This window comes from Geotrypetes seraphini, chromosome 4 (genome assembly GCF_902459505.1).
Source record: "Geotrypetes seraphini chromosome 4, aGeoSer1.1, whole genome shotgun sequence".
NCBI classification, from domain to species: Eukaryota; Metazoa; Chordata; class Amphibia; order Gymnophiona; family Dermophiidae; genus Geotrypetes; species Geotrypetes seraphini.
In genome coordinates, this window is record NC_047087.1 from 65,566,777 (window position 1) to 65,583,210 (window position 16,434).

The 16,434-nt window shown below is 45.8% G+C and overlaps 2 protein-coding genes across 3 annotated transcripts in view; one reads left to right on the top strand and one right to left on the bottom strand.

Moving 5' to 3' along the window:
• The window catches only part of MAP3K7CL (MAP3K7 C-terminal like), a 44,229-nt gene that overhangs the window by 10,690 nt on the left and 17,105 nt on the right, over positions 1-16,434 (bottom strand). For both annotated transcript variants that reach the window (XM_033940312.1, XM_033940313.1), the window contains exon 4: positions 9,475-9,590. In XM_033940312.1, the coding sequence (XP_033796203.1) occupies positions 9,475-9,590 (116 nt within the window). The remainder of the gene's footprint in view (positions 1-9,474; positions 9,591-16,434) is intronic.
• The window catches only part of CCT8 (chaperonin containing TCP1 subunit 8), a 114,322-nt gene that overhangs the window by 8,413 nt on the left and 89,475 nt on the right, over positions 1-16,434 (top strand). The gene's annotated exons all lie outside the window — the stretch shown is intronic.

The window sequence follows — 16,434 nt, forward strand, 5'->3', positions numbered from 1 at the left end:
CCCTAACACCATTCCTGTCATGTGTGATTGTGGTATTCTGTTACATGATATTTGTGTAGCATTCTGTAATAATTTGGCTTATTCAGTTTTCTTGATAGTAGAGGGGATATATGTGAAGGGGAGGGGAGACAGGGGTTTTGTTGATCTTTACCCTGTATTATTTGTATTTATAAAATGACAATTTGTTTCTTTTTATACTTTAATAAAATATGTTCAATATAAAATCATAACTATTTCAGGCTTGTGCGGATGGGATCAGATGGTTTGTGGGACTGAGCTCGCGGAGACGGGGCGGCGATGGTTTTTAAAAAAAATTTCAGTCTTAGTTGTTTGCGGTCCACAAAATAATTATTTTATTTCCGCCGGTCCATAGGTGTAAAAAGGTTGAAGAACACTGATATAGAGCATCTGCTACATAATTCACCTTTGAAAGCAGCAACTGGGGGTAGGCGTCATCCTCCATAAACAGAGCCCGATGGAGTCTAGTATGGCAGGCTTTTGCAACCAAAGTAGCCGCAGCCATTGCTTTTAGTCTAAAGCCAAGGCTTTGACTGCCTTTTAAGGACTAAATACACCCTTCGGACTTGTGCATCCTTTAAAATCACTTTGAGCTGAACAGATAGCTGCTGAAAATAAGGAGCTATCGGATATAATTTCATCATAGTCCTGGTCACCCACAGAGAGCCTTCAGGATTCTCCTAATGCTCTGTCAGCATCTTGTAATATCAGGATGCAAAGAGAAAATATGTGGTCTGAGCCTCAGAGCTTCTCATGACTGAAAGCTGAGAATCAAAGATCTGCGAGGCTTCAAGCTTCAATTCCTGCAAAGATATCTAGCAAAGCCGCCGGTTTGAAAAGGCGGCACACCGTTAGGTCCCTCCCCTGGTCCAGGGCTGCCCCAGACTTCTAGATGGTAGCCCTTGTCTGAAATCCTGATCCTTCAAAATTGAGAATTCACACTGAGGGATTAAAGGCATTGACCCTGACTCCCAGTCATCACAGGCTTTCTTTGACTGGTTCCTGCAGTGAACCTTAAGCAGGGGAACTGCACTTTAAGAGGGAAACCTCTGGCGAGACTGCAGTCAGGACAGGCAGACCTTGATAACTCAGATAGGTTGCAAATATTGAGTTCACAAAATCAGGAGTAAAGCCCCATACAGGATGCCCCGAGGACCCCTGAAGGGATTTACCTTGTCTCTCTATGGGCCCAGCAGTGTCTGTGCACTTGCGCTTTGCCAAATCCACGAGTTGCTATCTAAGGGCTCTAGGAAGGATTTTTGACCCAAAAACCAAGCCACCTGCAACTCTGTCACCCTAAAGGGACCAGATGGGGCTAAGCTCAGTGTTCTCATCCCCCTCACATGCCCCGCGTCTCATGGAACATAGAAGCTTCTCAGCCGACCATCCAGCACAAATCTGGCATGAATCAAGGTTAAAACAGCCTCAGTGGTCCATCTATAATGATTTTAACCAACATTGAGGTGTTTTGAGGCAGGTAGAAGCTTTTAAAACAAAATTGGGAAATCTAAGATGGCCATGAAGGCAGCGTTTTGGTGTAAAAAAATGGCCCAGGAAAGCTGAATAAAAACACAAAAAATTCAGCAAAGGAGTTTTTGGAGGTAGGGGGACTTAAATACTTGCCCCAGAAACCTTCAGGACTGCAATATAGGGGACCCCCCCCCCCCCCATTTTCCTCATAGACAGCCATAGACTGTACTCGTTCTGTTGCAGTGCTTTCAGTACTGTGCCTGCTTCAGATAAAATCGCAGCTGGGGAATAGAGAATGGAGGGAATGGAGAAGACTTCTGCCTCAGACAAGCATGTAAATATAATCCAGATGCTTATTTCTTCAGGATGCCAGTCAGACCCTAAGAGAGCCTGAGACCCCAGACTCTCATAACTCCTTGCGTGTCTTCGGAGGGGGGGGGGGGGGAGGGACACAGCTTGCATTCGATAGAGCCCTCAGGACCAACATGGGGCCACACAACCTGTGCTCAAGCTCCGGTACCAACTGTATGTATTATTGATGCTTTATGCTTGATGAAATTTGTGTATGAAGCTGTATATTTTATGTGCATATTTTGTAAACTGCTGAGAATAGTAGATCGGCAGTATATAATTTATTTTTAAATTATTTAACGCAGGCTGGCCATGTAGGTGCCCTTAAAAAGGGTTGTCCATTCAGCTACAGACTTCTGCCAAGGGATTCTATCTTCTCCCAGGCAAAGCGGCCCCTAGTAAGGTCCTTTGGCGCATTGAAAAGCCTCCAAATCCAGATAAAAAAGCTAAAAAATAAAGTAAAATCAGAGCAGATCAGAAAGACGCCTTAAGTGATATCAAGGACGCCTTGGCGCAGGTCTTGGGGCCGAAGCTGGAAATCATTACGGCACAAATCAACAACGTGGAGACTCTGCTGGCGGCGGCGGCGACTCGAACGGGTGAGCTGGAGCAACGGGTCTCCACGTTAGAAGACACCTCTGTGACTCAGAGCACAGATTTGGAGGAGTTGCGGGCGCAGGTTCGGGCGCAGGCTGAAAAACTGGACGATTTGGAGAATCGTTCCAGACGCTCGAACCTGCGCCTGCTGGGAATCCCAGAGTCGATCCCGGACCGTGACCTGCTGGGGGTCCTAGAAACATGGCTGAAGGAAGAATTGCCTTTTCATTCCTCTCTGGGGCCCCTCCGTATTGAAAGGGCACACCGCTTGGGCCGTCGTCCTGATTTGGAGACCCGGCCACGTGTTGTCATCATGAAGGTGCTCAACTTTCGCCATAAGGTGGAACTGTTACAACTCTATCGGAATAAACGTGATGCCTTGAAGTACGATGGCTCTCTGATCAGAATTAGCCAGGATTTTTCTCTGGCTCTGCAGGAACGGAGGCGACCATTTTATTCCCTCTGCACACAACTGTCTGAGCTTAAAGTCAGGTTCCAGTTCAACTATCCGGCTCAATTGAGGATCCTTCACAATGGTGTCTGGAAGACCTTCCAATCTTCTGCGGCGGCTGCTGAATTTATTACCTTGCTTAAAAGGCCTGATTCAGGACAGGTTTGACACTGGGGTTTGAGCCTTCTATGAGTCTGACATGTATAGCTTGATTGTTATTGTCCCTAAGCGCTTTTTAGGGAGACCATGTTTTGGAAATTTTCCTGAGTATATCCTCTTGCTGGCCAGGGTGGCCCTGGGAGGGACATCTATCGTGACTTTTCTTTCTCCCACATGATGGGAGCAGTGGGAAGTGTGGGGGGGTTTTGGGGGGTGGGATACTCCTGGGTGGCAGCAGCGGTACCTACAGGGACACTTGTGTTTTTCTATCTTTGTTCTCTATGTTTCTTGAACATTTTGGGATATTGCGCATGGTATGAATGGAGTATGTTTGTGCAGTCCTGGGGTGAGGCTGGGCGCCCCTGGACTCTCTCTATAGGATGGCTTACTTATTATGATCTGAGAGGTGGGGAGAGTCATGGGTGATAAGAATGTCCGTATACTCTCCTGGAATGTATCAGGCATCACCTCGCCTGCCAAGCGTACAAAGATTTTGTCACAGCTAAAACATCACTCAGTTGACATAGCCTGCCTTCAGGAAACTAGACTTACCGATGCAGAACACCAAAAACTGAAGAGAGGTTGGGTTGGGGACCTATATTATGCATCAGCATCAGGGAGGAGGGCAGGGGTGGCTATATTGATCAGAAGGGGTTTACCATGCTCTGTCCAGGTCCTGAGGCGTGACACCGAGGGTCGATACTTGCTGGTGAGGGTGACAGGTCCGGGTGGGTCATTCAGGTTACTAGTGGGATATGGCCCTAATGGCTACCAGCACTCTTTCTTCCAAAATCTGGTTAATATATGTTTGCAGTATTCGGGTGACCCGCTGATACTAGTGGGTGACTTGAATCAGGTTCTGGATCCTGGTGTAGATCGCTCTGGAGGGTTGGGACCCACGACGGCGAGACAGACAAAGGGTGTCCCCTATCTGTGTCGGACTTTGGGGTTGGTGGATCCCTGGCGGTTGCTCCACCCCACTGACAGGGATTATACGCACCAGTCCAGGGCCCATGGAACCTTTTCCAGAATTGACTACACCTTGATTTCTGAACACAAATTTGCTTGGGTTTCTGAGGCAACAATAGGCCCCCTTGAAATTTCTGACCACCATATGATTTGGCTAGATGTAGCACTGGGGGGTGCGGTGGGTGTGGGGTCGGGTTGGAGATTTCCCTCTTATTTGCATTCTGATCCTCACTTTCGGGAGTTTTTATCTGGGAAATGGGAGGAATACTGTTCTTTTAATGCTCCACATTTAGATCAACCCATATTATTTTGGGTCGCTGCTAAGGCGGTACTGCGCGGGGAGGTGATTGCTTATGTGGCCGCTAGGACTCGGAGAATTGCTCATCGTATAGTATTGCTGGAGAAACAGTCAACTCAATTGAAACGGGAGTTACTGCATTCTCCCTCTGTAACTGCTAGGGAGGCATACACCGCCGCTTTGGCGGAGCTGAACTCTCTAATTCATGAGCGCACTAAGAAATTATTATTCTTTCGCAAATATCAATTTTATAAATATGGCAATAAATCTGGGAAGTTGTTAGCCTCCGTCGCGAAGAGTTGGAAGGGCTCTCGATATATAGCTATGTTGAAGGAGAAGTCGGGAAAAATACTGACGTCCGCGGCTGATATCTCCACCTGTTTTAAAAATTATTTTGAGGCCTTTTATTCATCCCCTGGTCCTTATACGGGCCCGGACGTGGGGGATTACCTAGAGGACGCTGGGATGCCCAAACTATCGGCGGTTCAAATATCTCGGTTGGATAGACAATTGCAGCTCCCGGAAGTGTTACAGGCGATTAAAACCCTGAAATCGTGTACAGCTCCGGGTCCGGACGGCTTCTCTCCAGAGTTTTATAAGATTTTATCGTCCTCAATAGGGGGGTCTCTCTTAAATTATTACTCTGCGGTACAAACCTCTGGTGCCCTCCCGCGGTATGCAAACGATGCTTTGATAACCTTGATCCCAAAACCTTCTAAACCGCCGACGGATATTGAATCATACCGCCCGATATCACTGCTGAATGTAGACCTGAAAATCTTGGCGCGTATTTTGGCAGACAGGCTGGCCACTCTACTTCCAGCTGTGATTGTGCCGGAACAGGTGGGCTTTGTACGATCTCGCCAATCGGTAATTAATGTACGCCGGGTGCTTTTGGCCTTCTCTCGTGCTCAGCGGACCCATACGCCAGGGTTGTTGGTTGGGTTAGATGCAGCAAAGGCATTTGACAAAGTCCACTGGCATTACCTTTTCCAGGTGTTACATTACATGGGGTTCCCCGATAGTTACCTGGCGTTGATCCATTCGCTCTACTTGAGACCCAGGGCATCGGTCTTGGTGAATGGAGTGCGCTCTTCCTTTTTTGTGGTGGGCAGGGGGACGCGACAAGGATGCCCACTATCGCCCCTCCTTTTTCTTCTATACTTAGATCCTCTATTACGCACACTGCAAAGAGACGATGTAATAGTGGGGTTACCTGAGGGCTCCGCACAGTTGCGGGTGCTGGCATTCGCGGATGATCTTCTGCTTACGTTGGGCGATCCGCACCATTCTTTGCCCCGAGCTCTGGAACTTCTGGATGAATTTAACATTTATTCAGGTCTGGTGCTTAATAAGCAGAAGTCCATAGCGTTGCCTACGTCACCTGGGGTGCGTCTGGGTTGGCCGGGTGAATTTCCTTTACAGTGGGCCTCCTCTCAGCTGACCTATTTGGGGGTGGTGATCCCTCAGGACCTGGACAGATTGTATTCCATTAATGTCACTCCCCTACTACAGCGTACTTTGTCTACTCTGACGGGTTGGAGGAAGCTCCCCCTGTCCCTTTCTGGTCGCATAGCATTGTACAATATGATGCTTTTGCCGCAATGGCTTTACATTATGCAAATGTTGCCTATTATGCTTACACCACAACACATAACGCGGCTCAACTCCCACCTTTCTGCCTATTTATGGCAGGGAAAGCGGGCTAGGATAGCTCTGTCTAAGTTGATGCTGCCAAAACACCGGGGGGGGATGGGCTTACTGGATATATCTCGATTTGCACTTGCATGTCAATTTAGACACCTACATGATTGGTTTTGCAATACCTCCTGGTTTTCCCGGCCTGAGAATGAATGCTTTGAGTTCAGACCGTATCATTTCAGTTACCTTTTACATATTAGACAGTTGCCTGATTTGCCATCTATATACAATCATCCCTTTTTGCAGGTCATGCGATCAGCCTGGAAAAAGTTATGTAGGTTGTTGCACATTTCTTCTGAAACGACTCCCTACCTTCCTGTGGCGGGTAACGGAGCGTTCCCGCCTGGCATGGACTCCGTTGTTTTTGGACGCTGGACTTCTCTGGGTCTTCAATACCTGTTCCAGGTGGTGCAGGATATGGGTACTCCGACCCCACTTCCTGATCTACAGACCGAGTTTACTTTTGTACTCGGGGACTGGTTTGCTCATCGACAGCTGTGCCACTACATACAGACTTTGACTCCTGTACTGTTAAGAGACGAGGTTCAATCCAGCTTACGAGAAGCTCTTGATCTAACGGCACACGACCATGTACCCCTCAAATTTTATCATAAATTCTTGCAAGAACTGTCTGGAGAATTGGACTTTATTTCTCTCGCTCAGAAATGGTCGGCTGACCTACAGATACCAATATCCGAGGATCTGCTTCGAAGGGGACTTCGAGTGGGACGCGATCCTACCTTGTCTTCGATGGAGAAAGAACGCAACTACAAGTTTTTACTGCGAGCGTTCTATCCACCTAAGAGGGCTATGATCATGGGGATTAGTGCGACTTCTGGTTGTGGAAAATGCTCCTCTCCTATGGCATCCTTTGGTCACATGTTTTGGACATGCCCTTTGGTGTCTACATTTTGGTTGACTTTAATATCCACGTTGGCCGCACTATGGGGATGCTCGTGGAGGTTACACCCCAGTTTTCTCCTAACTTCACAAATTCGTTTTCATCCGCCTAAGCCGGGATGTGCGGCATTTCTCCGCAAGACTGTGCTTATGGGCAGGAAATGCATTCTGACCCAGTGGCTTTCACCTCAGCCTCCCTCTCTACAGCAGTGGAGATCACTTATGCTGCAGCAAATGTTATTGGAACGAAGGGACATTATGGATTTACAAACAAAAAAGGGCAGGCTGTTCCGCCAATGCTGGTACTTGTTTAGTTTAACATTTGTCACACCCATTCAACAACAACTATGGACAGCCTGATCTGCATACCATTTTGATAATATATGTTATCTTAGTACTCTGTTCTCTTCCGCTGTTGCTGCCCGGGAAGGGTGGGATGGGGAGGGATGTGGGTGGGGGGAGGATTGGGTGGGTTGGGGATTTGGAAGAGTGTGGTTTTCTCATAAAATGTTTTTGCTGTTCGCATGTTTATTTGCCATGATATTTAATAAAAACTATTTCACATAAAAAAACTGAGGAGCTAGAGCACTGCCCAGTGATGCAGGAGGCGGAGCCGAGAGAGAAAAAAAATGTAAATCATGTTTTTCTACATAGCTCGCGACTAGAGGAGAATAATCACTAGTTCAAGACTCATATGCCTTTTGTACTAGAATATCAGTGCTGAAAAGGATGGCGCTAGTCCAGTTCTATAAAATAAGCCTCTGAAATTATGTGCAATTTATAGAAACATGCTTAGCACCTGTACAAATGATTAATATTTAGGCGCACCCATTTAGGCCAATGAAAACCAGACCTAAATGCCTGTGCTTATATTGTGCTCAATATAAATGGCAAGTAATTTTCTAATCCAGCCTGATCATTCAGCTTCTATAACAATATCAATAGGTTCTGGATTTATTGAATGTTAATGCATCTCTTCTAAATTCAAAAGGACGCCTCAGCCCCACCACTCCTCCACTGTAATAATTTTATACTGTGGGAAGCATGTTGTGGTGCTTCATCATTGGCTGTCGATTTGATATCTTTTTTTCAATAATTTTTCATTTTATAATGTTATTTAAATATATTTCTGTATTTCTTCAATAAATAAGTGTAAAATGTGTTCAATACTTGTCTCAGCCAAACCCGGGAGTCAGACCCGACATGTTTCGCACGAAAAGGTGATTTATCAAGGGTCTCCCTGTGTATTGCAAGCACCTTTGGTAGAGCACTGGCTTAAATACAAACATACTATATCTGATTTGAAATGGCGGGTCATTAATAACGTTATGGGTTCTGATGCTGGGGGGGGTGACAAAGTTAAATTAAATGAGAGTGAGCAGAGATTTATATTTATGTTAGACACCATTGCACCTCAGGGGTTAAACAATGAGATCGAGTGGGGATCAGTGATGTAATTCTAGGGCCAATGAGATGTAGGGGCGGGACTATTGAAGACATGAGAGGGAGGATTTAAATCTGAATCTAAGGACGCCGACGCCATCTTTGCTTACAATTCAGTTGGAGTCGGATGACGGCAGCGACCTTGGTAAGTTTTATTATTTACAAACTCTTTGAGAAGTGTATTATAAAAAAGTTTATGAAAAGGGCAAAGCACAATCGGATGTTATAGCTTCTTTTCTGTGTCACACAGGGAGACCCTTGATAAAGCACCTTTTCGTGCGAAACATGTCGGGTCTGACTCCCGGGTTTGGCTGAGATAAGTATTGAACACATTTTACACTTATTTATTGAAGAAATACAGAAATATATTTAAATAACATTATAAAATGAAAAATTATTGAAAAAAAGATATCAAATCGACAGCCAATGATGAAGCACCACAACATGCTTCCCACAGTATAAAATTATTACAGTGGAGGAGTGGTGGGGCTGAGGCGTCCTTTTGAATTTAGAAGAGATGCATTAACATTCAATAAATCCAGAACCTATTGATGTGCTTATATTGTGCGCAGGTTGGGCATATTCTATAACTTATATTGTGCGCCTAACTTTTAAGAACACCCTTGCTCCTCTCCTGGACATGCCCCCTTTTGAGATTCATGCACAAGAATTTACATGCACCACTTTATAGAATACGCTTAGAAAGTTGTGCGTATTAACTTCTAATTAGTGCCACTTAGCATCAGTTATTAGGTGTTAATAATTATCGGTGCACATGCAAATCAGCAATATGCACAGATCTGTGTGCACAACTTTAGTCGCACTATAGAGAATCTGGCCCACATGTAGACTACTATAAATTATATGTCACTTGGAATACCTAGGTGCACCAACTTAAGCCTGCCATTAACATGGTATAAAAGGACAAATCTAAACATGGGCACGCCAATGCCAACTTATGCTAGTATTTTATAAAGGAATCTTGGTGCTAAGAATTGGCACAATGCATAGCACCTGGACTGAGGCATCAATTTATAGAATTGCCCCAATAGTGCTATAATTTGTCTCTCACATCTAACTCAGATACACAGTTATTATTAGAGAAAAATAAACTTACTTTCTTTGTTCAAGAAGTGTAATTTCTTTTTTGACTTCCTGGTATTCTTTTGCAATTCTGCAGTGATGTTTGAACAGCTGCATGGACTCTTTTGAAGTATGACAAGGTGGATGAGGCTATAGGGGAAAACAGTTTATTATTATTAATTTTGTAAACTGCTGTACTCTGATGAAGTCAATCAATATAGTACATTTTAATAAACCACAAAAGTTTGTATACCATACAGTGGGGCTTATTTTCAAAAAAGAAAAATGTCCAGAAAGTAGATTGTTTTTCTTGCCAAACCCTTTCAATTTGCTATTTTTGAACCCTAAATCTAGATGGATATCTATGGTGTTGATCAGTAGTTTGCCTAAATCTCAAGAGGGTGTGTTAGAGGTATGGTGAGGACGGGACTAGGGTAGGCTTATATTTTGAATGTTTTTCTGCCATAATTAAACATTTAAGAATACTTTCAGGCCACAATTTTGATGCTTGGAGCAAGACCTGCTTTAATAACAAATAAGTGCCAAAAAAGTGCCCAAACTGACCAGATGCCACTGGAGGGATATAAACATGACTCCCCACACATTCCCCCAGTAGTCCCTGACACCTCTCACCCCCCATAGATGTGAATGAAACAGTACATACCTGCCTGTATGATAGAGAGTTGCGCGGGGACAGAAATCCCACCCGTCCCCACCCGTCCCCGCGAGGAATCCCACCCATCCCCACCCGTCCCCGCGAGGAATCCCTTCGTCCCCACCCGTCCCCGCGAGGAATCCCCTCCGTCCCCACCCGTCCCCGCGAGGAATCCCCTCCGTCCCCGCCCGTCCCTATAAACTTCAGAAATAGTTATTTCATTTAATTATGCTACTGAATTAAAGGCTCTGGTAGAAACCCATTTACAAATAAGCAAAAAGACTTTATTAATTTGAAAATATTAATTGGGAAGAATACATACTTTGTAAACGGGTTTCTACCAGAGCCTCTAATGTTTATAAATTTTTATCAACACAACTAATATACTACTTTATCCTGAAGCAAAAAAAAAAGAAAAAAAAGAAATAGAATTCTTTTCCTACCTTTGTTGCCTGGTTTCTGCTTTCCTCATGTTCTCATTCAATTCCTTCCATCCACTGTCTCTCTTCCTTCTGCATCTTCCATTTGCTCTGTTACTGTGCCTCTCCCTTTCTTCCCCCTTCCAAATTGGTCTGGCACCCATCTTCTTCTCTCCGCTCCCCCCATAGTCTGGCATCTGTCTTCTTCCCTGCCAGCGTCTTCTCCCTACTCTCTCTTCCTCATTTCCTTTCAGTGTCCTTCTCCCCCCCATCTTCCCCATGTCCTTTCAGCGTCCTTCTCCATCTCTGTCTTCCCCATGTGCTTTCAGCGTCCTTCTCCCCCCTCTGTCTTCCACAAGTGCTTTCAGAGTCCTTCCCCCCCGCCCTTCCCATGGCCTTTCAGCGTCCTTCTCCACCCCATTGTATTCCCCCATGTGCTTTCAGCGTCCTTCTCCCTCCTCTGTCTTCAAGTGCTTTCAGAGTCCTTCCCCCCCCTCCTGTCTTCACCATGGCCTTTCAGCGTCCTTCTCCCCCCTACTTCTCTACCGCCCCGGGTGCAGCACAGCCGGCCAGGTCCCCTTACTTTTGTGGCACTTCCCCGACCGACCGACAACAGCCCCGGTCCGACAAACCTCCCTGCCCTTAACCGCGAATCTAAATTACCTTCTTACAGCTGCTGTAAGAAGGTAATTTAGATTCGCGGCTACAGGGCAGGGAGGATTGTCGGACCCGGGCTGTTATCGGTCGGTCGGGGAAGTGCCACAAAAGTAAGGGGACCTGGCCGGCTGTGCTGCAACCGGGGCGGGGCGGACCGCCCCCCTCCCTTGGTAGCCACTCGAACTGCGAGGCTACTCTCCTTCTCCTTACCTGCCCTGCCTGCAGCACAGAGCCGAATGGAAGTCTTCCCGATGTCAGCGCTGATGTCGGAGGGAGGGAGGGCTTTGTTTAAGCCCTCCCTCCCCTCCGACGTTAGCGCTGACGTCGGGAAGACTTCCGTTCGGCTCTGTGCTGCAAGCAGAGAAGGTAGGGAGAAGAAGAGCCGCGCGACTGAGTACATCCAGCCCCGCGACCCTCGGAGGCGTCCCCATGGGATCCCCGCGACCCTAGGGGGCGTCCCCACGGGATCCCCGCGACCCTAGGGGCGTCCCCACGGGATCCCCGTGACCAGAAGGGGGAACCTGCGGGATGCCCGCGGGTCCCGCAGGATTCCCGTCGTCCCCGTTCCCGTGCAGCTCTCTACTGTATGACAGCTATAGATTATATGTGCAGTCCTATTAGAGCAGCAAGCAGATTCCTGGAATAACCTAATAGCCAATGTAGTGAACCATGGAGATGGGGACTCAGGCATATATCACACTCTATCTACTACACATATGGTGGATTATGTAAGCCTTCCAAAATCCACCCAAATCCCACTGTACCTACATATAGGTGACACCTGCAGGCATAATGGCTATTGGTGTGGTGTACAGTTGGGTCCAGTAGGTTTTGGAGGGCCCACCCTACACTATAAAGGGTTTATTGTGAGATATGTACCTAGGCCTTTTTATATGAAGTTCACTGCATTGCCCCCTAAGGTGCCCCACTGCTCTGCTGGGATGTCTGTGTGGCCAGTCTACTAAAATTCCTGCCCCCTCCTAAATCCCTATGGATTATTTTGTGTGTATTTCATTTGGACTTATTTTTTCCCCAAAAAATGGCTCAAAAAGATAGACGTACATCTGAAAAATGACAATTTTTGAAAAAACAAGATAAATGTTTTCCAGTTTTGAAAATGGGTATATTTGGTACTAGATTTTTGTGTGTCTTCTGTAAAACGTCTAAACTTGGATTTAGAAATCATATCAAAAATGGCCCTCAATATCAAAACTAATGTCACATCAGAGCAATTTACAGTAAATTTTAATAAACCATAAAAGTTTATATACCACACAACAGGCTTCATTTTCAATACAGAAAAACATCCAAAAAGTAGCATAAAGGAGCAGATGGATGTTTTTCTCGCCAAAATGTCCAAATCACTATTTTCAAAACACATTTTGTAGAAAGTTTTCTATGCTGTTCACCTGCAGAACAAGAGAGAGAGAGGAGTTCGGGGACACTCCCCAACAATTCTGCTCACAATTATAAATGCAAAACATCAACAACGGAACATAATCAAATCAGGATAACAAACATTAGTAACCTGAATGACAATAACAGTGCTAGAAATAGAAACAAAATGCACTGACAGAAGAGGGTGCTCTAACTGGGGACCCCCAAACTGAGTGCTAACCCTGTTCTGATGGCAATCTAATAAAAACTGGACAGAAATGCTGCTTACCAGTATTTGTAAAGGCAGACACTTGGCGAATCAGCAAGTATAAGGTGGGTTCCCGGAATAAAGTGTGGATTTACAAAAAAGAAGATTAGCAAAGGTAAGAACCTAATCTTTCATTCTTATACAATCCCACTTTATTCTGGGACCAGTGAGACATAACAGAGCAGTCCCAAAAATTCAGGGTGCCAACACAGAAGCACCAAAAGCAGCATCCTACTTGGCTGCCACATTGATTCTGAAATTCTTGGTGAATGTATGCAAGGAGGACCAGGCAGCGGCTTTGCAAATCTCATCCAGAGAAACAGCTGACGACTCTGCCCAAAAGGAGGAAAACCCTTCAAAGGAGTCCAGACCCCGAGGGGGGGGGCTTCTTTCCAACTGCCACATACGCTGCGGAAATGGCCATGCAAATCCACCTGGAAATGATAGCTGTAAAAGCTGGCTTCCCTCTGTGGGCAACACCCGCCCAAACAGGTGGTCAGAAAGGCGAAACTCGTTGGTGACCTCCAGATGCCACAACACTCGTTCCTGCTCCCATAAACCAGAGGGAGCAAAAGCAGGAAGCCGGACTTCTTGATTCACATGGAAAGCGGAAACCACTTTCGGAAGAAAGGAAGGAACAGTACGCGGCATCACTGCAGAATCCGTAATCCGCAGAAAAGGAACCTTGCAGGAGAGGGCTTGCAGCTCAGAAACCTGGTGGGCTGAGGTAACAGCCACCAGGAAGACCATCTTGAGCGTGAGATCCATCAGAGACACCTGCTTTAGAGGCACATATGGAGGGAGAGCAAGAGAGCAAAGAACCAGATTAAGGTTCCTGGTTGGACAGGGAAGGCGCAATGGAGCTGCAACACTCTCCACAGAAAATGAACCACATCTGGATGGACTGCCAATGAGCCCCTCAGGGAAGGAGGACGCATACACAAAAGCCCAGCAATATGTACCCGAAGAGAAGCTACTGCTAGACCTTTCTTCAGGCCATCTTGCAGAAACTCCAGGACCTGCAGAATCGATGGAAAAAAGGGTCACTGGGCTCAGGGTGCACCAGGCCTGGTAACACCTCCAAGCCTTCGCTTAGGCTGCCACTGTGGACGTCCGCTTGCTGTGAAGCAACGTGGCGATCACTGCTGAAGAATAGCCACGGCTAGTCAAGGCTACGCGCACTCAAGAGCCTTGGTGTAAGACCAAAGTGGTCTGGATCTTACATCGCAATCAGACCCTGTTTAAGAAGGCGAGCATGACAAGGGAGCCTGAGCCCCCAAACCTGCTGGAGCCAAACCAAGTTGGCATACCACGGCTCCTTGGCTAATCGGGTGCCAGAAATACCGACAACAGCCCCCCCGATGCATGGAGGGGTAGACAGTGGCCTGGCATCAAACCTGTTTCTTGGCGGAAGCCGCAGACTACTGGCTGCAAGACCCACCAAAGTGCGGTCTGGCAGACAAGGAGGAACGATGACCTGTGGAAGGGCCCAAGTATGGGTAAGAACACTGAAAAGGATGAAAATTAGAATGCCCAGAAGGATGGGACCTGCTCCCAGGCAACACATTGGGTTTACGATCCTGACCGAACAGAAGCTGATCCTTGAAGGGCAACCAGCTCAATGTAGCCTTAGAAGATGAATCAACAGACCATTGCCGGATCCAGAGCATCCTGCAAGCCAAAACAGAATAGGCGCCAAGCTTAGTGAAAATGTTCAAGATGTCATACAGGGCATCAGCCATGTAATCCACTCCGGAGATGAGAAAATCCAAATCTCAAAGCACCACAGTGTCAGGATCATGGCGCAGCTTGGAGTGGCATGCCCAAGCCACGAAAGAGGCCATTGCTGCCTTGACCCCAGCTGCAGCCGAATCAAACAGACGCTTAAGGATAAAATCCACACGTCGGTCCTGGACATCATTCAGGACCACCACCCCCCCCCCATCACAAGGGAGAGATGTGGGCTTGGTGATATGCGCCACCGAAGAATCCGCCTTTGGAGAAATAAAGCGCTTGTTAAAGCCATCCACCATGGGATAAAGCCGTGCTATTACTCAAGCACATTTCAAGGAGCCCTCAGAAATTTCCCAGATATCCATAAGAATTCAGACAACATCAGACCGTGAACAAAAAATATTAAAAGATCACAAAATAAAAAATGAGCAAAAAGATGAGTTCCTACAGCCTAGCTTGTAGGAAGAAAAGACTGGTGAGCATGCTTAGGGATGAGGTATGTAAGGGGGGAAAAGCCTCTAAAAGTTTTGAGGCTTCCTACAGACCCTGGCAGGTGAAGGGAAATAACCCACTAGTTCCGGAACAAAGTGTGATTGTACAAGAAACATGAGTTAGGTGGACGTGACTTGGGCATCAGTTAGTGTGCCAGAGGTGTCCACATATAGGTGAATAGGGCTTTATTTTTTGGGCTAAAGCACATAAAAAAAGCACAAAAATTTCAAATATATTGCATATTAAACCTCATTTCCAAAAAGTTAAGAAAAGAAAAAGAGATACACTACTCACAATGGCTGTGCTTCAGAGCAAGTGGACATGTCTGATGCACAATCTTGACATCACTGTAACATCATCAATATGTGCCTAGATTTAAAAAAAAAAATAGGCACCCCTGCCTAAACAAAAGCTCCTGTGGTTCAGTGGTTAAAGGCACTGCTTCCATCTTCCAAAGATCATTGTTTCAAATCTCAGGTATGGTCAGATACCCCAGCACATATTCCTATTTTTTAGTGGCATTCTACCATCTAAGTGCATATTGATGATGTCATAATGATATCAAGATTGTACATCATACACATCCACTTGCTCTGAAGCACAGCCATTGTGAGTAGTGTATCTCTTTTTCTTTTCTTAACCTTTTGGAAATGAGGTTTAGTATGCAATATATATATATATATATATATATTTTTTTTTTATGTGCTTTGCTTGAATATTACGTTATTAAACATATTTTGATCTTAATATCAACCTGGAGTCCTCTTTAGCCCAAAAATAAAAGCCCCATTCACCTATATACGGATAACTCCAAGATGCCTAAGGTGCATCCACCAAACCTGTGCCCAACTAAAGCCCAAAAGACCTAGTTTTAGAATTGACATGTGGTTTAATGGCTGAGTGTGTGGCGCAGTAGTCAGAGCTACAGCCTTAGCACCCTGACATTGTTGGTTCAAATCCCCCATTGCTCACTGTAACAGAAGAGAAATAATTTTAAAAAAGTATTAAAATATAAATAAATAAAATATAATAGTGGTGCCAGCATTTCACTGCATACAATTTTAATGAAAAACAGCATAAAATCGCCATGCTAATGACATCATAACACTAAGGGCTCCTTTTACAAAGGCGCGCTAGCGGTTTAACGCGCGTAATAGCGCGCATTAAACTGCCAGATGCGCTAGCTGCTACCGCCTCCTCTTGAGCAGGCGGTAGTTTTTGGCTAGCGCAGGGGTTAGCGTGTGATGAAAGTCGTGCGCATTAACCCCGCTAGCGCACCTTTGTAAAAGGAGCCCTAAAACGTGATAATGTTATAGACGTTATGAAGACGTCTATGTGACGCCTAAAAGGCGATTCTGTAAAGGATGTCTAACTATTTAGACGCGTCTAGAC